The 26625-nt window shown below is 41.9% G+C and overlaps 3 protein-coding genes across 4 annotated transcripts in view; all 3 read right to left on the reverse strand.

Annotated features, from left to right (window-relative positions):
- Window positions 1-26625, reverse strand: part of LOC118494928 (E3 ubiquitin-protein ligase TRIM39-like) — a 214681-nt gene that overhangs the window by 14268 nt on the left and 173788 nt on the right. The gene's annotated exons all lie outside the window — the stretch shown is intronic.
- LOC118494893 (E3 ubiquitin-protein ligase TRIM39-like) lies at window positions 1449-9248 on the reverse strand. Its single transcript, XM_036000564.1, has 3 exons — window positions 8972-9248; window positions 2921-3258; window positions 1449-2662 (listed from the first exon to the last, which is right to left on the reverse strand). The coding sequence occupies exons 1-3, from the start codon at window positions 9240-9242 to the stop codon at window positions 1607-1609; spliced, it is 1665 nt and encodes a 554-aa protein (XP_035856457.1). The 5' UTR covers window positions 9243-9248; the 3' UTR covers window positions 1449-1606.
- On the reverse strand, window positions 19741-26067 carry LOC116050931 (E3 ubiquitin-protein ligase TRIM21-like). 2 transcript variants are annotated; one of them, XM_031301153.1, is made up of 3 exons: window positions 25933-26067; window positions 23861-24143; window positions 19741-21395 (listed from the first exon to the last, which is right to left on the reverse strand). In XM_031301153.1, the coding sequence occupies exons 2-3, from the start codon at window positions 24132-24134 to the stop codon at window positions 19987-19989; spliced, it is 1683 nt and encodes a 560-aa protein (XP_031157013.1). In that variant the 5' UTR covers window positions 24135-24143; window positions 25933-26067; the 3' UTR covers window positions 19741-19986. The 2 variants fall into 2 exon arrangements, with proteins under 2 accessions (XP_031157013.1, XP_035856456.1); XM_036000563.1 differs by having other exon boundaries at window positions 23861-24146.

The following is a 26625-nucleotide window of genomic DNA, read 5'->3' on the forward strand; positions in this document are numbered from 1 at the left end:
GTGGAAAGGAGCGTTGTCTAATTTTACTTAGCGGCCAGTTAAGCTCTAAAGGAGAGTTTTCGTGACTGGAAGGAGTTGAAGAGCAACCTCGTCTCACAGACCCGCACCTGCAAAGAGAACGTTATCCTGTGAGTGAATATTGAAGTTAGGATTTCCTGCCATCCAGACGCCATCTCAGCGATTCACCCTAGTTTTATGGCACACCGTTCTGAATATTCTGTCGCCACGGATTTTTGTTCATTACTTTACACCAGAGCCTGAGGTATGGTTTATTTTTTGCTACTTTGACCGTGGACTGGGAGCGTCAGCAGCTAAGGCTGTAATACTGTTACGGACAATAGACTTCTGCTGTCATAGACTTTCAGCAGACTCAAATCTGCACCTTTGGAGGGACAGTGAGTGTAAACAAAAAGTGATTCTGGTTGAACTTATTGATTGCTGAACATTTAAAGATAATTAGCATGCTCTGATGTCAATGATTTACTAAAACTGTGCTTTGGTTTTTGTTGACTGCAAGCTGGTGTTTATTTCTTTCTCTGTGGAATATCTGTTAAACAAAAGAGGGATTGTCTACAGTGAGAAACATTTTTTGAAAAGTATTGTTTTTCTGTCACATTGAACCTTAGTTGGGTTTTATGTAATTTTTTGGGGGAATTAATTCCTGCAATAGCAGAGTTGATACTGGTCAAATTTAATTGGACTAGGTTTGATTTACAGTATTTTAAAGGGTCAATCAATAAATAATTTGTTGAGATATCTACTCAGTTGTTATAGCAAATTATATTGGGTTTATATTTCTCTGGAGTAGGGGTCCCCCACCTATCTAGCTAGGTATAGGATACAGGGGGGAGATTGTGCAAACCTTAAGTTTGGTTTAGGAGCACATCACACTTCAGGTGGTCACTGTGTTAGAGATACGAGTCCTGAAGCCCATCCTACCATACTTTCATTGCTTAACGTTGATCAGGGAGATCAGCCAGATAGGTAACAACATACTTATTGAATTAGGTACTGGGGCCAATTGCGCTGGGACATACAGACCCAGATGTTGTACTCTTCCAGTCGTTCAGAGCAGAACTATACTAATAACACCCCTACATAGTGGGGCTTATCCTCCACTACATATACAAATCACAACATGTAAATAGGAACATGGTGGCGTTATTTTGTCAGTTATTCGGAGCAGTAGGATAGTTGGAACCGGTTACCTCCAGGATCTGTGCTAGGCTAAGCTACCGGTGGGGCCGTCAGACAGAGATACAACACGCACGGAGATGAGAAGGGTATGTATGGACTTGTCTAACTCTGGGGGTTAGGATGAATGAGCTAAAGTCCTAATAAGTTGGCGTGTTTCTTTAAACCCACAGACATTTATTATAACTTCCAGAAGAAATCAGTTTCTAAAGACACCAAATATGTCAAGATGAAGTTTGATTTCATTTGCAAAGAACTGCTGCACATTTAACCATATGATAATAAATGGAATAAAGTGTAAATCAGTCACCACAGGAAACAGATTCTGTAGAAAATAAGATGAAAAATATATGAATATGTACATTTGTTCCCTTGATTGAAAATAAATCAATACCTCAAATAAGATCAGTGATTAGTTTACTCTGACAGGAGAGATGATCAGAGGGGCAGAGTTTTTACCACCATAGTTATTACCAGTATGGAAGTATGGGAAGAGTTTCTCAGTGAAGGAGCAGCCAGTAAAGGAGTAGATAAAAGCTGCAGCATCTACGTCATAAAAGGAGACCAGACCCTCCTCATAATCCACAAACACCCCCACCTTCTGAGGAGGAGACTTCAGAGAGAGGAGGACTGCAGGGTCAGCTAGAGCTTTGTACTCGTTTCCATCTCTCAACGCTATAGTCCAGAAACCTTTCTGAGGGTTCAGTGTGATGCTTCCCTTCCTCTTAATTGACTCTCTGGCCACTCCTAAAGTCCATTCAGTCTTTCCTTTAACTTGAACCTCAAAGTAAAATCTGTCTGAAGAGAAACTCTGTTTTCCTAAAACACAAACACGATAAGAAAATCTCTCTGGGTTGTCTGGGAGATTCTTCCTCACATCACCATGATTCACTTGTTTCTCATCATCAGACAGGATGAGTTGAGGATGTGCTGTATCAGGATCAAGAGTCACATCCACTGCATACTGCTGGACCCTCTTCAGCTCGGCTTCAAGCAGCTTCTTCATCTCTTTACTGAGTGTCTCCTCCAGCTGAACCACAGCTTTCACCACAGTCCCCTCATATGATGATGGACGGACGCTGACCTCTGTCCAGTCCTTGGTGGGTGGAGGTTGTTGGATGTTTAGGGACTGGACACTCTGGAGAAGATGGAGGTGGTCTTCAGAGCGTAACACCTGCTCCACCTCAGTGCTCCTCTTCATCAGCTCAGAGATTTCCTGTTCCAGCTCTTTGATGAAAGCTTTGGCCTGTTTTTCTGTTGTTTTCTGCTTCTCTTTGATCGTGTTGATGAGCTCATTCAGGCCTCTCTCAACAGACTCCTTCAGAGAAGTGAAGACCTGAACACCTTCTGCTATCTCTCTGTCTGCATCTTCCTCACTGAGGTTGACTGAGTGTTTGATCTCCTGAATCTTCAGTCGTCTCTTCTGGATCATCTTCTGAATTTCAGCCCCTGTCTTCCCCAGCTCTGCCTTCTTTCCTTCATATCCTTCTTTCAGAGGAACAACATCATGCGTCTTGTGGTCTAAAACAGAGCCGAGCATGCAGACACATGTCTGGTCGGTCTTACAGAACAGCTCCAGAGGTTTATCGTGCTTCGTACACATCCTGTCTTCCAGGTTCTCCACAGGGTCGATCAGCTGATGTCTTTTCAGACGTGAAGCTGTCAGATGAGGCTCCAGGTGAGTCTCACAGTAGGAGACCAGACACACCACGCAGGACTTCAGTGCCTTCAGTTTGGTTCCAGTGCAGACGTCACAGGGAACTTCTCTTGTTTTGGACACTTGTTGCTCTGAGCTGCTGCTGCTTCTGGCTTTCTGTTGAGCTGACTGTCTGAACTGAGCGACCATCTCAGAGATGAAAGTGTTGACGTGCAGCTCAGGTCTTGTGTTGAAAACCTTTTTACACAGGGGACACAGTTCCTGGTCACTAGTATTCCAGTGTTCAGTGATGCAGTTTTTGCAGAAGTTGTGTCCACATGGTGTGCTGACAGGATCAGTGAACACATCCAGACAGATGGCGCACAGAAACTGATCTTCAGATTGCAGAATGCTCACAGCAGCTATATCTACACATAGTGTGAATGAAAAGAAAAGAGAACATTCAAAATACAGTTTATTTAATGTTGCGAGCATTCATGAACGAGCCCTCCCACATTCGGGTCGGGGAAACTGATGGAACGCTGGTCAATGATTGATCATCAGACACTGTGGGCATGAGTTAGACGTTATTTCCTGTGCTGCAAGTGTCGCTAAAAATGAAGTTTTTTACATTTTGTACCACTTCCTGTGTCCACTATGTGGTGCTAGAGAACACACTAATAACGTCATGTTGCTGTATATCAAGTGTAGACCACACCATGTTTATTTCATGTAAATTAGATGATCTGTGTCACATACAACTAGCTTTCTGTTGTCAGTGGGTAGCGCTATAAATTTGACTTAATATAGGCGTATAGATGTCTTCAGCAATTTGGGGCAGATTGGACAGCGTAAAGTCAAGTTAACAGCTTCCTGTGTTATGGTGAAATATGCAAATTGCGCGACATGGCACTTCCTTCCACGGTAACACAGAAGCTTCCCAATTTGGCACCGTGAAGGTCTTGAGATTCTGCTGACCCAATTTCAGATGGACATGTTTAATCTCCAAAGAGGACTTTCTAACAGTTCCATACCTGTAAACGGCCTAAAATGGCATGTTGTAACATGACTTATTGTCAGAGTTTTGGTATTTTGTTCTGTTTTATTGTGGTAGTCTTGTTTTTTCTGTTTTGCTTGGTTCCTGTTAAATTTTGTAGTCTGTCTTGTCTCCCTTGTCTTGTCTAGTTTACTTCCTGTCTTTGTTTGTTTCCCGCCTTTTTTGATTGTTCTGCCCCACCCTGATTTGTTCCACCTGTTGTATCACCTGTCCCTTGTCAGTGTTCATTACCCTGTGTATTTAGTCTCTCTGTTTTCCCTTGTCTCTTGTCGGATCATTTTATTCTGTTGCTGTGTTCTGTGAGTTTGTTTGTGTCTGGAGTCTACCCTTCGTCTCTGAGTTTCCAGTTTTTGAGATCTGTTCTGGAATTAGTTTTTGCCTGTTATTTTCTGGATTTTTTGGTATGTACTTAATTTTTGTTTAATAAATCATCTAAACTGCATTTGGGTCCAAGCCATTCCTGACAAACCGTGACACTTATATGACATTATCGTTCGAGGTATTGCAACTTTTGGTGTTTATGGGTCAAAATTAAAGATTTTAAACTGTTGGATGCTGTCCTCCTCTCCTACTTAAATGCCTAACAAATCTATTTCTTTCTCTCCCTGACCCTGTCGTTCACTGGTTGAAGCCTGAAAATATTGTAAACAAATTAATAACATAACTAATTCCACTGGTGGGACTGTTCAGCTCTGTTTAAGACTGATCCCTCCGGTTCAGGCTGATCCTCATCCTCAACACGTGCCTTTTTCAGTCCCGGAAAATACTTTTCAATACTCATCTGGATTGAAGCAGCAAACATTCAGTGTAAGAGTAAAAAAATGACATAACGTTTATTTGATTCACAGCTGCTACATATAGTGTTTTGACCTTGACTAGTTAACTTTCTAAAGCAGGAGCAATCACTTATTTGCTAAGGGTTGGGTCGGGACTCCAACATTTAACACACTGACAACATTGTATTCAGAATATAAAATATTTTTTAAAGGACTTTTTAATGTTATGTAAAGGTGTTCACGAGATACCAACCTTTCGTGAACTTGTGAATTTCGGCAGCCGTCTTTCTCTCGTTTTGATCTCTATGTGCAGGGAGGGGGAGGATGTGTTTATCTGTGTGTGGGAGAGAGACGCGTGAGCGACAGAGAGACGGAGGAGAGCAGGGAAAGGAAATGCAGCTGAACGAATACGTTGCTTGTTTTAAATAGCGTTAAAAAAAAAAAATGAATAAAGAAACGCAATATGTGGCGGCCGGTGTTGATTGTGTGGCGCACCTCCACAAATTAGTCTGTGTGGGGAAACACTGGGTTGCATTCTCAAAGAAAGCAACTCCAAACTCGTGTTGCTGTCATGTTGCAATCTTTGTTGGGTCAGACCCATCTGCTAGCTATGGGGGGCCGAGACTGAGATCTACATGGAAAAGTATGCACCGAACAAGCCACTTTGAAATGTTGCTGTTTCATGAATACAAAAGTTGGGTGACCCTCCCCCCTAGACTAAAATACGTTGGGTGACCCTCCCTTCAACAAAGAATAAAAAGACATGACCCTCCCCTATTTTCCTCCGGTGGTCCATTCCATAAATACCGAACGGCCCCTTACGTTCTTATATGTAAAAAATTTTTTAAAAATTGCTATAAAATTGAGCTTGGGCTTCAAATTTGGTGTGTGCCATCTCAACACCTTAAAAGTTATTAAAAGCAAAACACCATTTTGAGTGTTTAGCGATGAACGACAAAGTGGCTGTAACTACAGTGTACATTGTCCATTCTGCTTGAAATTTCCCACTATCAACAAGAGTCCAGGCCTGAGGACATCTACAGGCCAATATTGACTTTTGGTCATAGCGCCCCCCTGTTGGCAACAGGAAATGATCCTTATATGACAAACCGATTTACGAATCCGATTTACATGAAACTTATGAGTGATCTACATGTGATACTAAGCCACCCCCTATACTTTAACCACACCCATGTAAACAGGTAATGCCCCTTTCATAACTTTTGAAGCTTTTAAGGTAGACGCTTGTGTGAGGTATCATTGAACTCAGCAGAGAGTTCCTTTTTCATTAATGACGGTTATCCCCGCCCCATAACTAATGACCCTTCTGATGTAGACTATTGTTTGAGGTATCATTGAACTCAGCAGAGAGTTCCTTTGTCGTTGTTCATGGTTTGGCCTGGCCCCACACAACATTTGCAATACACCATCTCAAACAGCGCACACTGCACCGTGCGCGCTGTGTCTGACAGTTGCGCAAATGCACGGCCGCGTGGAGCTGTCTGTCAGTAACCCCAACGTGGAAGAAGGTGCAAGGGCCCATTCAACGCTGCTTGCAGCTTTAATTAGGGCCCAAGCACCGACAGCGGCGAAGGCCCTAATAAAACTGAAGGAATATTTACTTTTTCGCCCAATGAATCGCCTTTTTGGGGAACTTATCATACTCAAAAACTCACCAAACTTTGCACACGCTTCAGGCCTGGTAAAAATTTTTATATTTACCCCAACGCGCGCAGAGGAGCGAGGGCCCGTCCAACGCTGCTTGCAGCTTTAATCACATTTGTAGTCAAAGTGTACTTTAGATATTCAAAATGACCTTTATGATAACTGAAATTAAAATGATGACCCTATTCTCTGGGTTTAGACTTTAATTCAAATTCTTTTTCAACATTTTAACTTTATTCTCAAAATGCAAAAAGAACTAATTCAATCTCTGATTTATTCTTTTAATGCCTGGCACTAATACTGAAAGTTCAACTTTATTCTCAACAATAAATATCATCCTTGACCGAAACAAATTGCGTGTAAACCAGCTTTTCTGTTGTGGTTGTTTTTTACATTGGCTGTCATGAGACCAATGTGTTATGTGTTGACTTCCTCCGTGACCTGGGCAGTCTTATCATACAACTGTTACTGTTAGAGACAGAGTTGAAGTACTTGTCCACCTAGAAAGGTTCTGAGGTTATATTGGCCACTGACCTGAATGAGACCTGGGTACCACTAACTCAACTTACAGAGCATGAGCTTGAAATTCCACTACAGTAATGTTACAACAAATAGAGACTACACTGAAATAAATATTGTTTTTTTATCTATAAAATAGTTTAACTGTTTACAATCTTAAATTAAAGCTGCAAGCAGCGATGGACGGGCCCTCGCTCCTCTGCGCGCGTCGGGGTCACCGGCGGTCGCCGCTCCTTGCGACCGTGCATTTGCGCGGCACTCAGACACCAAAAAAATCGTCACCAATGAAAAGGGAACTCCCTGCTGCGTTCAATGATACCTCACACAAGACTCTACCTTAGATGGTTCAAATGTTATGAAAGGGGGCGTGGCTTAAGCATAGGGGGCGGACCAAACCATCACCAATGAAGAAGCAACTCTCTGCTGAGTTCAATGACACCTCACACAAGACTCTTCCTTAAATGGGTCACCAGTTATAAAAAGGGGCGTGGCTAAATTATAGGGGCCGGGTCAACCCATCACCAATTAAAAAGGAAGTCTCTGCTGAGTTCAATGATACCTCACACAAGGGTCTACCTTAATCGGTTCAAATGTTATGAAAGGGGGCGTGGCTTAAGCATAGGGGGCGGGGCAAAACATCACCGATGAAGAAGGAACTCTCTGCTGAGTTCATTGATACCTCACACAATGGTCAACCTTAAATCGTTCAAATGTTATGAAAGGGGGCGTGGCTTAACCATAGGGGGCGGGCCAAACATCACCAATGAAGAAGCAACTCTCTGCTGAGTTCAATGACACCTCACACAAGACCCTACCTTAAACGGTTCAAATGTTATGAAAGGGGGCGTGGCCTGAGTAAGTGGGCGTGGTTATATTATAGGGGCCGGCTCATTATCACATGTAGACCACACATTCTAAGTTTCATGTAAATCGGATGATGTTTGTCATATAAGGCGCATTTCCTGTTGCCAGCAGGGGGCGCTATGACCAAAAGTCAAATATGGCCTGTAGGTGTCCTTAGGCCTGGACCCTTGTCAATCTTGAGAATTTTCAGGCAGATACGACAACGTACACTGAAGTTACAACAATTTATTTGTTCATCGCTCAACACTCAAAATGGCCGCCACGCCCACACCGTCAGACAAAAAGTTTTTCTTTTAATAACTTCATCTTTAAGGTGTTGGGATGATAGAGACCAAGTTTGAAGTCCATCGGATGAAATCTCTAGGAGGAGTTCGTTAAAGTATAGCACCTTGACTTTTAGGCCTACTTCCTGTTGCCACTAGGGGGCGCTATCACTTTAAGTAAATATCGGCCTTTATTTGTCCTCAGGGTTGGACTCTTATGAATCCTGAAAAGTTTCGAGCCAATCGGACAATGTACACTCGAGTTACACCCACTTCCTGTTTCGCCGGCGAAACGCACAAAATGGCCGCCCCGCCACGGCCACGCCCTATGACTAAAAGTTTTTCTTTTAACAACTTTTCATCTTTAATGTCTTAAGATGGCACAGACCGAATTTGAAGTTGATCAGATGAAATCTCTAGGAGGAGTTCGTTAAAGTACGACATGTGGAAATGGCCAAAATCGCATTAATTTCAAACTTTGAAATCAAAATGGCGGACTTCCTGTTGGGCTTAGGGTATGGCTTCAATGACGTTTTTTGTACATCTTGACATGATACATATGTGTACTAAGTTTCGTAAGTCTACGTTAAACGCACTGCAGGGGCTCAATTTCTTTAACATTGTAGGGGGCGCTAGCGAGCCATTTTTGCGCGCATATTCCCGAAACCCTTAAAATACGTAAATTTTCACCAGACTTGATGCGACCGCCAAATTTGGTAAGTTTTTCAATATGTTAAGCCCTTCAAAAAGCCAATTCATTTGCTGGGAAAATAATAATAATTCCTTCAGTTTCAATAGGGCCTTCGCCGCTGTCGGCGCTCGGGCCCTAATGATGCATCGTTCATGGCGTCATTTACAGCTGGAGAATGTGTTGCTGCCGAGTGCACAACTTGTATCAGCAGGTCACAAATAACAATCTGTTCCCTTACAAGTATTGTGTTTCTCATGTCCAAACACCCTTTCTTCCTGAAAATACAAATTAAAAAGGGAGACTGACCTTCTGGTCCTGAGCTGGTGTCTGGCAGACTCTGGACCAGATCATTCCTGTTGATCTTCTCTAAAACCTTCTTGGTCACCTTCAGAGCTCCTTGAAGTTGATAGGTTTTCACCATCTCATCCACCGTGTCCTGCCTTTCTACGTTCTCCAACTTGGACTCTTTGATTCTTTGGTAGCCTTCCAGGATGTCTTGCTGCAGACACCATTTGAATTTCTTAAATTCCTCTTCTTTTAAATCCTCCAAAGTGTTGAAAAGCTGCACTGCCGTCATTGTGGCTTCCTGCTTAAATCAGAAAATTTTGCCAAACTGAAAGAAAACTGAAACACTGAATCAGAGCAGAAGTTGTCATTGGCCAACACAGGAGCTGTGTTGATGTGATGTATGTGTAGTTTAGTCAGTTAGAGCTCCTGCTGCTGCTCTGTGGGCTGGACCTAATGTCATTTTGAAGTGGCTCGTTGACATGAGAGCAGGGCTTGAGCTCAAGGACCTCCCGGCCAATAAAAAAAGGGTCGGGGACGATGAAAATTGATTTTGGGACGAATTTGGCCGGTTGAAAGAATAGAGAGTAGCATAGGCACGGGATGGTGGCGAAGCTTTAAAACTGCGATGACAATAAAATGATAGCTTATAAATATCTCTGGTTGTTGTTTATGTTCCACGACATTTTGTATGTAATGTTTGGGGTGTGTGATGAAGAGAGGGATAATTTTAGTAATTTTGAAATTATTTAATTTATCTTCAGTGTGTATTGGTGTGTATCAGATTTGTCTTGACGTGATTGTGATTCAGCCTACGCATAGCATGCACGCACACTCACAGCCACACATAACGACAAATGAGTTTCTACTATATCTATCAGCTCTTCACCGCCTGAAAACCTGGCTAAGTAGCACTATCACTCAGAGTAGACTTTCACACATGGCACTGCTTCACGTCCACAAAGACATTTTGGATGATCTGGATATTCAGGGTCTCATGGCAGAGTTTATCAGCTGAACTCCAGAGCACAAATCTACGTTTGGTGTACCGAAATCATCGTAAGGTAGAGGCACAGTGTCTTACATCTCTGTGTCTTTTTCCTGCCACCAAGCAGCCCAAGTCTTACTAGATTAGGTTTAAATTTGATTAGAGAACTAAGCTTGTCTAATGAAAAGACATTGAACAGACAGAGTCATTAGCTGGAGAGGCCTGAGGGCTCAATGGCAGGAGCATCTGATCTTGACTGTGACAGCCCTCTGTTTGCCAGCTGTCATTTTAACAGATTCTTGACTGAAGTTATTTATGTGACAGTCCTGCCAAACCAAAACACCACAAACTGTCCCAGCCTGTCACACCTCAGCTCCACCCAACCCACCTCCAGTAACTGACAGAGACAAACTGCAGGTTTCAACTTGTCCCTTCAGAAACCTCTGGATGTTTTTTTACTCAGTCTGTACTTCAGAATTAAAAGACTGCTTTGCTGATGATAATAATAATAATAATAATAATGTTGAGGACATGTGTCCACAAATCTAAACCAAGACAGATTTACACTTTTGATGGGATGAAGTTTGTGACACACACCAGCCAATCAAAAACAACTGTCTGGCTTCACAAACGGTTCTGAGTAGTTTTGTAGAGTCAGAGAACAAATAACTGATCCAAGTTTCAGAGAATAAAGTATTCAGGCTGATGGAGACGTTCTGACACTCTAACATATCTCAGCAGTGAAGTCAGCGGAGATTAAAATCTAACTTGTTTCCTGGTGATGATTAAATCTGACTCAACTGAACAAAAAAAAGGCTCATTTTGGCCAAAACGTCACACTTCATAGAATAATTACTGAGTTACTTCAGATATACAAACGGTAAATAAAAGTTCTGAAAGAATGTATCACTGCTCTCATCTTAAAGTATATTATGTAGCCCCAAAATATCACAAATGATAGCTGAGTTTCTTCATCAAAGGTGTGTAATGTTACCTGTCAGGCTGCTCCGCTCTTAAAGTCCCGTTCAGATGAGGTCAAAGAGACGTGGTACCTTCATCAGCAGACACTGACAGATGATGCTGCTGTCTGTGTTCATCAGACTCATACTAACACCTTTATATCTAGAAGAGTCATGTGACATGTGAGCAGGACCCAGTCACACCTGTAGGGCTGCCAGTCAGAGCTCTGATTGGACAGTTTTCAGGTTAATTATGTAATGTGGGAGGAACAGTCTGAACTCATAACAACATGTACAAACCTGAAGTTTCAAGGAAACTGAAGTAGGAATGTTGTCCGTCCAGCGTTGACTCGTCTCTTACTGCAGCTCTGTTGTTAGGTTTTGTTTCCTCGTATGTTTTTATAACTTTAGTAATGTACAGATTTATTCCTGGATCAACATAAGGTGAAGTTGGTACTGTACCTAACTTCTATGTGAGGTTATTTTGAGGGGAACTCTGAGCTGTGAGGTGTGAATTTCTTGTTTTTGACTGACCCCGTTGGTACTGGTCATTAGAAAAGGACTGTTGGTAAGCTAATGTTAGCTTTGTGTTAGCAAGCTAAGGCACTTGAAAACATGATACTGTATAGCTTTTTAATGTATCCAGATTTATTACAGAAACATAGTTAGCCTAAAACAACAACTCAGCCTTCGTCTTCATGCAGCAGGTCTCTATGTACGGTAAACCAGCAGGTTTGAAGGGCGACCTGTGAGCAGGCCACCTACCAACTTCCCACGGACATGTGCCCGGAACACGAATATTAGCCACCATAAGCTACTGGTCATACCAGACCAAGAAAGGTTGCATCAGTAACATAGTATTCCAGTTATAATCAACAATAGACCATACAAAGTGGTGAATCCCCTAATAATAAGACCCCCTGGTAAAAGTAATAAGAAGCTAACTGCAAATATAGTCAAAAAATCATTTTTAATCAATGATTTTATTATTGCTCATAATCCCATAACTACAGTGTCTGTCCCCCGACTCAGATCAGTTAAATCAAAAGGTAACCAAAAGAGGCGCTATACTTAACAACCTAATTGGAATTAAAACTACCACTGCAATGATAGAACAGCATAGGAAAATTAAATGTGGACTATTAAATATCAGATCTCTGTCTTCTAAAGCAGTACTAGTAAACGATTTGATATCAGATAATCAAATTGATCTATTCTGTCTTACTGAAACATGGCTGGGCCATGAAGAATATGTTAGTCTAAATAAAGCCACTCTTCCCAGTCATAATAATACCCAAATTCCTAGAGGCTCAGGCCGAGGAGGGGGAGTTGCAGCCATATTTGATTCAAGCCTGTAGATTAATCATAAACCTAAAGTAAATTATAACTCGTTTGAAAGCCTCGTTCTTAATCTTCAACATCCAACATGGAAAACATTACAGCCAATCATATTTGTTGTTGTTTACTGAGCTCCAGGTCCGTATTCTGAATTTTTATCATATGTAGTCCTTAAAGGACAATTCTGGTGCAAAACGAACCTAGGGGTTATTAACTGTTGTGTACCTACTCTGTCGCTCTCTGGGACATGTTTTCATGCTAATCGAATGAGATTGGAGCTTTAACAAGGCTACCGCGGACCGTTGGTTAGCTTACAATGCTAGTATGTAGGGCATGGGGACACTCAAATTAAATCGCTATTTAATACCACTAAAAAGGCTCGAAACATCACCACACTTTGTTAGCATAAATAGGGTCCCTAAATGTGAACCGAAGCATTGACAACGTTGTAAGTGTACAGATAGTTTATTAAAAAGAGTCTTGACTAGTCAAAGGCCGTGCAATGTGGAATTCCCATACTGTCTATGGAGATTCCACGTTGCACGGCGTTCGACTAGTCATGACTGGTTTCCAAGATGGCTCCCGCAAGTAAACATGAACGCTACTGTCTTTATAATCTATCTTTTTAATTTTTTATTTTAATTTCATAAATTTAATTTCCTTGGCGACCTGGCCAAGGAAAGCATAGGCGTGCAAGACAACATACAGTTTCACATTCAGTACAATGCAAGAATACATAATACGATATACATGTATTCATACAGTGCAGATTAAGTAGGATACATTGACATTTTACACATCAAGGTCTGCTTGCAGGTTTTGGGGAGTAATAATAATAATAATAATAATAATGAATTGAATTTATATAGAGCTTTTCACGAACTCAAAGTCGCTTTACAGGGTATAGATAATAAAGACAAACAAAACAAAACAAGATTCAGGCACAGATGAAAAGGGGAGGGGCGTGGGGCTAGGGATAGGCAGAGGTGAAGAGATGGGTCTTGAGGCGAGACTGGAAGATGGAGAGGGACTCAGAGGTGCGGCTCTCTTGGGGGAGGGAGTTCCAGAGCCTGGGAGCTGCTCTGGAGAAGGCTCTGTCCCCAAAACTGCGGAGTTTTGATTTTTTGATGCAGAGGAGACCGGCTGAGGTGGATCTGAGGGACCGTGAGGGTTGGTACGGGGAGAGGAGGTCAGTGAGGTATGAGGGGGCCAGATGGTGGAGGGCTTTGTAGGTGAGGACCACGATTTTGTAGGTGATCCGGTGGGAGATAGGAAGCCAGTGGAGTTGTTTTAGGACTGGAGTGATGTGGTGCCAGGATTTGGAGCGGGTGATGAGTCGGGCAGCTGAGTTCTGGACCAGTTGGAGTCGGTTGATGTTGGTAGAGCTGATGCCGATTAGAAGTGAGTTGCAGTAGTCCAGCCGGGAAGAGATGAAGGCGTGAATGAGTCTTTCAGAGAGGGAGGGGGAGGGGTCGGGAGGTCAGGAGGGATGGGGAGAAGAGGGGTCATGGTAGGTGCTGGAGTAGATCCTGGGAGGTCATATACAGGGGATAGAGATTTGTAAATGATGTTGATTTTGTCAGCGAAGAAGTGGAGGAATGAGTTGCAGAGATCCGGGGTAGAGGTAGGGAGGGTGTTGGTCCGAGGCTTGATGAGGTTGTTCATTGTGGAGAAGAGGGTTCTGGGGTTTTGACAGGGGTTGGTGAGGATGGTGGAGAGGTAGGCAGATTTAGCAGCAATGAGGGCGTCTTTGTAGGCAGTGAGGTGGAGTTTGTAGGCTTCATGGTGGACTGTGAGGGATGATTTTATTGTCAGACGTTCAAGTTGGCGGCCAGTTTGTTTCATTTTCCGGAGTGCAGGTGTGTACCAGGGTGAAGAGGTGTTAAAAGTGACGTTTTTTTGTTTTGATGGGGGCCAGGGTGTTGAGGGAGGTAGACAAGGTGGAGTTGAGGTGGTTTGTGAGATCATCAGGTGAGGTGAGGGTTGAGTCCAGGTGGAGTACTCCTGCATATGTGGAAACAGTTGTAGAACCTTGTATGGTTTTAGAGGGAGCTATGTGAAGTCTTGAGTTAAATTGCCTCATGTGACTTGAGTCAGTGTCATTGGGGGGCTGATGACTACAAGTTTGAAAATAAAAATAATGTGGGAGTGTTGAGTTAGAGAGCTGGAACAGCAGCAACCGGCAGGCAGGCAGAGAGCTCAGAGCTGCACTGCTGCCAGGCTTAAACAATCTGGAAACACTCAGGAGCTCCAGGTTAAACTAACGAGCACCTGCAGAGTTGGAAAGACAGATGAATCACAGCAAACAAGACTCAGCAGAAGTCTCTCATCAATTAGGCTACATTCAGACTGCAGGCCAAAGTGACCCAAATCCTGTTGCTCATATCTGATTTTTTCACGACAGTGTTAACAGTCCAAGTCACATGGCATGCGATCTTTTCCAGTTCTGATTTGGGCCACTTTCATATGTGGTCCAAATTCGTTAAAGGTCAGATTTGAAAAAAATGCGTAATGTGTTCACATTACGACTGAGGTCGCATTTATTTTCAGTCAAGAAAATTGAATTGAGCATTAAGGCCTGTAGTCTGAACGTAGCCTTATACATCACAGCTACAGTTCACTGACCCGCCCTGCTGGGAGTGTGTGTATGTGTGTGTATGTGTATGTGTGTCCTGCAGCATTCCTCCTGTTCAGACTGCTGGCGTCTCCTGATGTTAGAGCTGAACAATAGAAACGTCTCTATCTTTTTGTATCAGCTCGTATTTTGATCACTCCTCTGTCACGTAGCTTCACTGTAAGATTAATATCTGTCCTGTGTAACGAGTGTGTGTGTGTGTCTGTGTCTGTGTATGTGTGTGTGTGTGTGTGTGTGTGTGTGTGTGTGTGTGTGTGTGTGTGTGTGTGTGTCAGTAGCCCTGTATTAACTGCCGGTCATACTCCATTAAATCTGGTTTCATGTTCTTGTTTATTGCAGATATCTGTATTTAATTCTTCCTAGTCAGAAAGAACTTTCTAGATATCTGCAATAGATTTTATTAGAATATGTCCACATCCTGTTGTGTCGACCAGTTTTTATTAAAGAACAGCACTGCTAACAAAGCTCTGCTTACTGGACATTTCCTCCAGAGCTCAAGTCACTGCTTACTCAGGCCTTGTGTTCAACAACTGCTTTATTTTACAGGTTTTATTCTACAATCACATATTTACAGATTTCTTTGAATCATAAACTGTTATGGGTGGCTCTGTTCTGGGTGTTTTTGTACCTTGTTTGTCTGTGTGTCTCTGTGTATGTGTGTCGGTGTTTTTCCACCTGGAGGGCTGGAGGCGTGCCCAGGAGAAGTAGGTCAAGGGGCGTGGTCGACTCAACCTGCACAGCTGTCTTCTCCACAGCTGCAGCTCATCTACAAGAATCATTCTGCAATACTTAAACCCGGGCTGATCACCCCTTCAGCGCCAGTTCGTTATCTACACCCTAGTGGTAACTTAGCTCTGAGTTTCTCGCTATCTCCAGTTGTGTCCTTGTTACTTTTGCTCTCTAGTTTTTGTCTTGATTCTCTGTAGCTTTACTTACCCTGTGTTTTTTGTGTAGTGTCCGCTCCGACCTGCTGCTACCTCCGCTGTGCCTTCAACCTCCAGTCTCACCACCCAGCCCTATTCTCCATCTGTGGAAACTACCCAGACTCATCTCTGCCTGTCCGCCTCGAGTCTCAGCCAACTTGGATCCTCCCCCCTCGGCTCGTTTTGGAACTCGGACAGCCTGGAGTCGCCCCGCTCAGACACTAGCCTCACTCTTCAACTGAGTATTATTTTTTTGTTCATTAAAACCTTTACAAACCACTCCGTCTGTCTGTGTGTGTGTAATCTCTGCGTTCTGGGTCAGAACAAGCCATAACATAAACAATCTTAAAGAATTCATGAAACAAAATAAAAAATGGCCAAAGTGACCAGTAATTATCCAAAACACTTTTCACATAAGATAGAAATATCCATTGCCTTTTTATACCTGGTATAACAACGACACATACTGTGTTCTGTAGACACTATGGGATGTAATAGGTCTTACTCTTAAATGAAGATTCATGACACAATGAAATATTCAGCAATATGTTTTCTGTGGCTGCACATCAAAAACAAATGTGTATCTGATTACATAATCAACACATTAATTTGATGCATCATGACACACGTTATGTGGACGATAGCTATTTAAACCTCTGTTAAACCCACAGACATTTATTATAACTTCCAGAAGAAATCAGTTTCTAAAGACACCAAATATGTCAAGATGAAGTTTGATTCAATTTGGAAAAGAATTGCTGCACACTTAACCATATGATAATAAATGGAATAAAGTGTACATCAGTCACCACAGGAAACTGATTCTGTAGAAAATAAGATGAAAAATATATGAATATGTACATTTGTTCCCTTGATTGAAAAAAAATCAATACCTGAAATGAGATCAGTGATTAGTTTACTGACAGGAGAGATGATCAGAGGGGCAGAGTTTTTACCACCATCATTACTGCTAGGATGGAAGTATGGGAAGAGTTTCTCAGTGAAGGAGCAGCCAGTAAAGGAGTAGATAAGAGCTGCAGCATCTACGTCATAAAAGGAGACCAGACCCTCCTCATAATCCACAAACACCCCCACTTTCTGAGGAGGAGACTTCAGAGAGAGAAGGACTGGAGGGTCAGCAAGAGCTTTGTACTCATTTCTATTTCTCAACCATATAGTCCAGTAACCTTTCTGAGGGTTCAGTGTGATGCTTCCCTTCCTGTTGATTGACTCTCTGGCCACTCCTAAAGTCCATTTAGTCTTTCCTTTAACTTGAACCTCAAAGTGAAATCTGCCTGAAGAGAAACTCTGCTTTCCTAATACAAAATTACGATGGGAAAATCTCTCTGGGAGATCACCATGATTCACTTGTTTTCCATCATCAGACAGGATGAGTTCAGGATGTGCTGTTTCAGGATCAAGAGTCACATCCACTGCATACTGCTGGACCCTCTTCAGCTCAGACTCAGCGAGCAGCTTCTTCATCTCTTTACTGAGTGTCTCCTCCAGCTGAACCACAGCTTTCACCACAGTCCCCTCATATGACGATATCCCGAGGCTGGTGGGCACCAAGGCCTTTTAATTCCAGTTTCTCCTCCAAAGGGTTCAAACCTCTGCTCAAGTATAAAATCCACTTTGATAATTTTTCCGAGTTAGCTAGTGACGATAACACAATCTCTCCACTTCGCTCTTCTTGCCGACTGTTGGCGCTGCACCAGACAGCCAATCATATCTGAGATATGAAATGACGCTGTGGTGGGGCTATGGGCCGTCAGCCCCACTGGCCATCAAATTCATATGATCGACATTAAACACACTAACACTCTGAGCATGCGTATTTGTAAGAGCCAAATAGGGACTAGTTCATCTGAAATAATAATTTAGTTTAAAAACAGTTAAAATGGTAAAAAACAATTTCATGAAAATTCATAAGAAATGTATTGGTTTAAAATGCATGATTTGGTAATGTTTAGGTCCAATAACATTTCAGTATTTTGAGCTTCCAGTCAGATAGCACTATGTCATAGCGTAATTGATTGATGGATGTAGTTAGTTTTAGATTGTGAAGTTAGAGACGTTGGAAGCAACACAGTTTTTTGACCGTGCCTACTATGTATCATTTTGTGTTTTATAAGTAAACATTCAAAAAGAAGACCGTTTGGTTTGCTCGTGTTTCAAATACTGGTTGTAGTTAGACTGACTTCAAAAGGTGGCACAGAAGAATTAGAAGCAACTAGGTGCCACTACAGTATTAATCATTTCCCACGTACAAAGCACATTGCATTGTGTGAGAGGGGCTAGCCCCACTCTGACACATTCAGGCTGCCGTAGACTACCGAGAACACGGGAGAACGCAGTCTGAAGCAGCAAGGCAGGGGCAGAATGTGAAATAAAAATCCTACCACCATGTCATAGCGACGCCGCAAGAAACTGCCATGACCAAACGCGACGCACACACAGAACGTGGAAGGTGTGTTGTTTTTGATTCTCAGCATGTGGCTGTTTGCCAGAAGACACAATTTGTTTCAAAAGAAGCTGGCGGCAGCAAAAAAACACCTCCGCTGGCTAAACTATTTAAAAATGGTGGGTTTGTTCAGGACACCCCCATCTGTCGCTATCAATGACAACGCAGTGATTAGTGACGATTCTCTCCGACCAATCAGTAGTCTGCTGGTTTTCACGTCACCTTTTGGTATGGCCTCAGCTCGCTTGCAACCTCGACGGAGGTGATACTAAAAAAAGTACCTGTTGGTAGGTACCAGGGACCTTTTTTCATAATGGAAAAACAAAAAAGGTGAGTCGAGGGGAGTGGAGCAGGTACCATGTAATGGAAAAACGCCATTTGTCTCATCATTCCTTTGTGTTGTGATCCATCTAGTGGTCGTTCTGTGTCACAACACCAGTTAGTGGTCTACATGGAGGCCTGTTGTTGCTGCTGCAGTGTAGCAGGGAGTCATGGAGACGTGCTCGGACATGAGGAAGGCTGTCAGCTCTCAAGAAATGTTCAGAGTTTAAATTAATACCCTGCACTAATAAATTATTGTTGTTTGACTCTCTCAGAGAGATTATTCAACATTTGTTGTCAGTATTGAAATGCTTTAAACAATAAGGTCAACTTACAACATAGAAAAGAACTTGGTTTTTCAAGTTTGCTTTTCAGTTTCCATTTTCTTTTTTAAATTTAATTATGGCATGATTTTTCCTAGTAGCATAGTAAAATAATACTATTTTTAATTTGATCTTGCTTCGTTTTCTCTTTGGACTTTCAATTTGAATTATGAATAAATATATCCTCCATACTTAAGTGATGCTCTCTCTCATTTGAATATAAATATATATGTAAGTATATATAATAAGTGCAACAAAGTGTTTCCGGAAGTCAAAATCCCATTCATTTTTTCAGTAAGTGTTTTGATTATAAACCATTATGTCTAAACACTTTAACTGATCAATTTCATAATAAGAACAACAGCAGGTTCTCCAAATAGGAAAGTGGCTTACATTTAAAAGTAAAAGGTACAACTGTTGAGGTAGAAAGAACAGAACCAGCAGTTTAAAGTGATATCAGAAGAACTGATTTAGGAATAACACCATTAACATTCTTGGTCTCAACGAACAAACTTTATTTCGGCAATTATGCCACAATAATTCAGACTTTTTCTTTCCTGTCTCATTATTGAGGAACATAAAAAACTAAATACATCAGACAACCAATTTACACCATATACCTCTCAGATCCTAATTGTCCCATCAGATTTGCACTTTACCTTTAATTTTACATATTTAAAATGAGAAAAACAAAACACAAACATTTGTGTTGTTTTTTTCTCCATTTGTGTATATCTGCAATTTCTTTGTTTCTAGTCATAATTCATCAACACATTCATTTGATGCATCATGTTATATCACACGTTATGTGGAGGATATCTAGTTAAACCTCTGTTAAACCCACAGACATTTATTATAACTTCCAGAAGAAATCAGTTTCTAAAGACACCAAATATGTCAAGATGAAGTTTGATTCAATTTGCAAAGATTTGCTGCACATTTAACCATAAGATAATAAATGGAATAAAGTATAAATCAGTCACCACAGGAAACAGATTCTGTAGAAAATAAGATGTAAAATATATGAATATGTACATTTGTTCCCTTGATTAAAAATAAATCAATACCTGAAATGAGATCAGTGATTAGTTTACTCTGACAGGAGAGATGATCAGAGGGGCAGAGTTTTTACCATCGGCATTACCACAGGGACTGAAGTATGGGAAGAGTTTCTCAGTGAAGGAGCAGCCAGTAAAGGAGTAGATAAGAGCTGCAGCATCTACGTCATAAAAGGAGACCAGACCCTCCTCATAATCCACAAACACCCCCACCTTCTGAGGAGGAGACTTCAGAGAGAGAAGGACTGAAGGGCCAGCAAGAGCTTGGTACTCATTTCCATTTCTCAACCATATCGTCCAGTAACCATTCTGAGGGTTCAGTGTGATGATGCCTCCCTTCCTGTCAATCGACTCTCTGGCCACTCCTAAAATCCATTCAGTCTTTCCTTTAACTTGAACCTCAAAGTAAAATCTGCCTGAAGAGAAACTCTGTTTTCCTAAAACACAAACACAATTAGAAAATCTCTCTGGGTTGTCTGGGAGATTCTTCCTCACACCACCAAGATTCACTTGTTTCCCATCATCAGACAGGATGAGTTTAGGAGATGCTGTATCAGGATCAAGAGTCACATCCACTGCATACTGCTGGATCCTCTTGAGCTTGGCTTCAAGCAGCTTCTTCATCTCTTTACTGAGTGTCTCCTCCAGCTGAACCACAGCTTTCACCACAGTCCCCTCATATGATGATGGACGGACGCTGACCTCTGTCCAGTCCTTGGTGGGTGGAGGTTGTTGGATGTTTAGGGACTGGACACTCTGGAGAAGATGGAGGTGGTCTTCAGAGCGTAACACCTGCTCCACCTCAGTGCTCCTCTTCATCAGCTCAGAGATTTCCTGTTCCAGCTCTTTGATGAAAGCTTCGGCCTGTTTTTCTGTTGTTTTCTGCTTCTCTTTGATCGTGTTGATGAGCTCATTCAGGCCTCTCTCAACAGACTCCTTCAGAGAAGTGAAGACCTGAACACCTTCTGCTATCTCTCTGTCTGCATCTTCCTCACTGAGGTCGACTGAGTGTTTGATCTCCTGAATCTTCAGTCGTCTCTTCTGGATCATCTTCTGAATTTCAGCCCCTGTCTTCCACAGCTCTGCCGTCTTTCCTTCATATCCTTCTTTCAGAGGAACAACATCATGCATTTTGTGGTCTATACCACTGCAGAACGTGCAGACACATGTCTGGTCAGTCTTACAGAACAGCTCCAGAGGTTTATCGTGCTTCGTACACATCCTGCCTTCCAGGTTCTCCACAGGGTTGATCAGCTGATGTCTTTTCAGACGTGAAGCTGTCAGATGATGCTCCAGGTGAGTCTCACAGTAGGAGACCAGACACACCAGGCAGGACTTCAGGGCCTTCAGTTTGGTTCCATTGCAGACGTCACAGGGAACTTCTCCTGGTTTGGCCAATTCTTCTTCAGATGGCACCTTGCTGGCAGCAGCCATAACTACATATAGTGTGAGAAAAAAAATGCAGGTAATAAAAAGACAATTTTTATTATTTGTTTAAAAAGAAATGTGTGCATTTGTGGGTGTTATGGAGCCGTGTGTGTGTGTGTGTGTGTGTGTGTGTGTGTGTGTGTGTGTGTGTGTGTGTGTGTGTGTGTGTGTGTGTGTGTGTGTGAGAAGCTAAGTGTATATGATGGAATAGTGGCAATAGAATGGGACAGAGGCCACTAAATGTGGACTTTCATGGTCAAAATGTTTTGTGAGTGTAATAATGCGTAGATTATCCTTTGGACACTTGGATAGGCGCACTGACCAATCCATTGGTTTAAAGTTGCTATTCCGTTCGTACCAGGGGTTAAGTGGGACCTGGCAGGTGGGGGAACCCTACCATCCTGGTAACAGCTAGTTCACCTACACGTCATGTATAATCGGTGACAGCTAAAGTAAGAAGGATATATTATTATTTTTACATCTTTAGGGACTGGGTTCTTTTGTATTTTTTAAGAGGGACACATCTACCTGTTCTAAATAGGTTCAACACATTACCGTGTCGATAATGAGCCTATTTGTAACCGGTAGGCTACCGGCAACATGATCTTCACCTGTTTAACTGACAGACAGTACGCGACTGTCCTGCTTTTATTACAGTCTGAACTCACCACAGACACTTGCCTTGTTCATGGACTCACAGCGGCGCGCTTGAATGGATATTTGGCGTTATTTTAAATGAACAGGAAACACCGATATATGAAACTAGCAATAATACAAGGTGTCGGAACGTTATTCTGGATGGTTCCGACCCATTTTAACCGCTGGTTTGTACACATTTTATTGTAAACACATTTATATGTATACAAACATAACTGTTAAAGAAAAATTCAGGAGCAGCACAACTCCTTTCCCATTCGTGAAGGCGGTTCGGGGAGACTTTGATTACTTACACAGAAGCATTTAATTAATTGAGGAGAATTTAGGATTACACAGTACAGTGTAGGTGCCATCCCAACATTCTTAAGTTCCTGTCTTCCTGAAGGTGTATTTAAACTCATGCTGGAGGCATTAGGTTTAGCTGAACCTTATAAAGACCTGAAAGATATTACGGGCGCCTGAAACAGACAGGCAGAATTTGTTATGTGGTGACTTCCTCCATGACCGTGGCAGTCTTATCATACAGCTGTTACTGTTAGAGACACAGAGTTGAAGTACTTGTCCACCTGGAAAGGTTATGAGGTTATATTGGCCACTGACCTGAATGAGACCTGGGTACCACTAACTCAACTTACAGAGCATGAGCTTGAAATTCCACTACAGTAATGCTACAACAAAAAAAGACTACACTGACATAAATGTTAGTTTTTTTTTTTTAGGGCTGTCAAATTAACGTGTTAATTTCGATTAATTAATCTGAGAAAAAATAACGCGTTAAAAAAAATAACCCAACCCATTCCATATTGACGTTTGACCCGGAGCTGTTCTAGCCACCATTCGACTATAAAATGAAGGAGGGAGACGAGAATGTGCTGCCTGGATCATTAACTGGAACATTTACTTGTAAAAATCTTCCTGCCAACCCTGGCTACCGATATCTGGTGCCACTGATATGTCTGCTCTTCTCTCTGATGCTCTGAAGACGATACAGACAACACAAACACCGCTGCACGTGACGCTAGTTAACACTATACTCGACAGCAGCTAACGTTAGCCTACCGCTAGCTAGTTAACACTATACTCGACAGCAGCTAACGTTAGCCTACCGCTAGCTAGTTAACACTATACTCGACAGCAGCTAACGTTAGCCTACCGCTAGCTAGTAGCTGGATTAAACACGGTTAAAATGCTGACAGCTAACTCTAAACGGTGTAAAGTTTGACTGTGTTTTAATGTAGAGGATTCAACACCGGGATGTAACAATCTGCAGCTACCGTTGGGAAAAACAACACAGACGGTGTGTTCAATGAAACTGGTAAACTACAGCCTCGTGGTGCATTTGAAGTTATTGTAAATGTCCTTTTCCCATCTGGTGGTTGTTTTTGTCGTTCAACAGCAATTTACTAGTGAAATAAGTTATTGTTATTGTTATACATTATTATTAAATAATTTAATTTTGACCATATGGCCTTAGCAATAAACAAGCTGTTCTTTAATGTCACCGACTGTTGTTTAGTACCCTTTTTTTTTTCTTTTCTTCGATTAATTAATCACAGAGTATGTAATTAATTAGATTCAATTTTTTAATCGATTGACAGCCCTAGTTTTTTTATCTATAAAATATTTTTTTATCTGTGTACAATCTTAAATGATGCATCGTTCATGGCGTCATTTACAGCTGGAGAATGTGTTGCTGCCGAGTGCACAACTTGTATCAGCAGGTCACAAATAACAATCTGTTCCCTTACAAGTATTGTGTTTCTCATGTCCATCCACTCTTTCTTCCTGAAAATACAAATTAAAAAGGGAGACTGACCTTCTGGTCCTGAGCTGGTGTCTGGCAGACTCTGGACCAGATCATTCCTGTTGATCTCCTCTAAAACCTTCTTGGTCACCTTCAGAGCTCCTTGAAGTTGATAGGTTTTCACCATCACATCCACCGTGTCCTGCCTTTCTACGTTCTCCAACTTGGACTCTTTGATTCTTTGGTAACCTTCCAGGATGTCCCGCTGCTGCAGACACCATTTGAATTTCTTAAATTCCTCTTCTTTTAAATCCTCCAAAGTGTTGAAAAGGTCCACTGCCGTCATCGTGGCTTCCTGCTAAAATCAGAAAGTTTTGTCAAACTGAAAGAAAACTGAAACAAATGTATCAGAGCAGAAGTTGTCATTGGTCAACACAGGAGCTGTGTTGATGTGATGTATGTGTAGTTTAGTCAGTTAGAGCTCCTGCTGCTGCTCTGTGGGCTGGACCTAATGTCATTTTGAAGTGGCTCGTTGACGTGAGACCAGGGCTCGAGCTTAAGGACCTCCCGTCGTCCCGGGGCCAATAAAAAAAGGGTCGGGGACGATGAAAATTAATTTTGGGACAAATTTGGGCGGTTGAGTAGTTGAAAGAATAAGAAAAACTACAAATGTTACAATGAACGGCGAGGTCATCGCGAGTACTGACTGTCAGAGTGATGTAACGTTACAATAACAACGGCGTCCCGTGGTGGGATACTGCTGCGACTTTTAACGTAACAGAAAGGAAACAAACTGCAGGAAAACACAAAGCAGAGCCAGACCCTGATCTGCTAGCCTCTGACCTCACGGCAGCTGCTGCTGCAACGGGGAGTCAGTAAGTTTGCTAGCCACTTTATTAACGTTAAGTTACAGTTAACGCTATATAACGAGACAGCAACCGACGTTTGCATTTACAGTGAGCGTGCTGACGATAACGTTATAACGTTATGTTAAGAGTCAAAACTCTGCAACAGCTCTTCTGTTGAGCTGACTGTCTGAACTGAGCGACCATCTCAGAGATGAAAGTGTTGACTCTCAAATCAGGTCTGGTGGTAAAGGCCTCATTACATAAGGGACACTGGCATCGGTCACTAATATTCCAGTGATCAGTGATGCAGTATTTGCAGAAGTTGTGACCACATGGTATGGTGACAGAATCAGTGAACACATCCAGACAGATGGAGCACAGAAACTGATCTTCAGATGACAGATAGTTTGCAGAAAAACATTATATTCAAAATACAGTTTTAATTTAAGCTTCAAGCAGTGATGAACAGGCCTTCGCACACTTCTTCATGTCAGGGGTACCGATGGGCTGCTGGTCATCGTCGCTGTGCATTTCTGGGTTTATCGAACACTGTGCGCATGAGTTAAGGCCTTTACACACTGGGAAAGTTTTTTCCGTGCTATTAATAATCAGTATTTTTTTCTAATGGTTGTTTTCATCATGAGTACTTTCATGCAACTCGATTAAATTAAATTTACTCAGAGTATTTAGCTAAAAACAATCTCATTAAAATAGCTTGCAGTAGCTTAGGCTGTGGTCAGACAGCACAGGGGGAGACGGGTCTGGAGTCTCCACAGCTAACCCCCGTCACTCCACTCAGCAACTGGGGAAACAAGACAGGAGACCTCAAGGGGTCTGGAGGAGCTCAAACTGAAGACTCTAGCTACTGTATATGTACTTGATCTGGCACCAATAGTCAAACCTTTTTACTAAACAACTGTCGCAAATTAGGAACACTGCCAGTAAGAATGGTTTAGAAGTGGCCACGTTAGCTCAGTTGGTAGAGCAGGTGCATATATACAGAGGTCTATGCCTCGACCCAGAAGTCTGACCTGTGAGGATTTCCTGCATGTCTTCCCCCTCTCTCTTCCCCTTTCATATGTAGCTGTCTTATGCATTAAAGGTGGAAATGCCACAAAAAATCCTTAAAGCTGTTAAAGTGGGCTACTATATAGTGGGCCTGTGTACAAACAGCCATAGTTATATTGTTACCATTTTCACAAGAAATTAAAAGAGTGGAACTTCCTCTGTGAGTAGAGCTGAAGTTTAGTGTTAATCCTGGTTGTTGAAAGTGTAAATCTGATCAGCTGTACTCACCAGTGTTTGGCAGAGACTCTGCTGTGTTGTTGAGAAAGACCTGATGAAGTCAGTTTGAGTTTTCTTTCAGAGAGAAACAGAGTCTTGTCTCTACTGCAGCGTGGCTGACACTCTGACAAACTTAACTTTCATTTCCTTGAGTGACGTTGTATCTCTCCTCTTTCCAGTGTTGCTCCTCCTCTTACTGCAGCTCTGTGGTTTGTTTTCTTCCTCTTATTTACAGTTATTGTGAAATACCAGGGTGTTGTCTGGTTAATATGGACCAATGGTCATGCTATAACTAATAATTTATTAAGTCCTGAAACTTTAATGTGCCTCAGCTTTACTTCAACCAAAAGAGTTTAGTTTATAGATTATTGGACACAAAGAGAGAGAGATTACACAAATCTGCAACATGTCAATGATAACACAATAAAGTCCAACACTTGTTTCCATTGTGGATCTTGATGTAAAGACAACAAACTACCATCAGATCATACAACAAAAACAATATGTATCATCAACAAGACATCGAGAAATAAAATATATTCTTACAAATTAACTATTGGCCTTTGCACACATGGAATATGTAACATTTGGGAGATTAAAAAACAAATCATCAAAAAGAGAAGTTAATTCCTGTTTGTTGTCATATTGTATACAAGGTGTTTTATGGATATTCATTCATTCATTTGCATAAAAAAGTGATGTAGT

This window comes from Sander lucioperca, chromosome 4, assembly GCF_008315115.2.
Source record: "Sander lucioperca isolate FBNREF2018 chromosome 4, SLUC_FBN_1.2, whole genome shotgun sequence".
NCBI lineage: Eukaryota > Metazoa > Chordata > Actinopteri > Perciformes > Percidae > Sander > Sander lucioperca.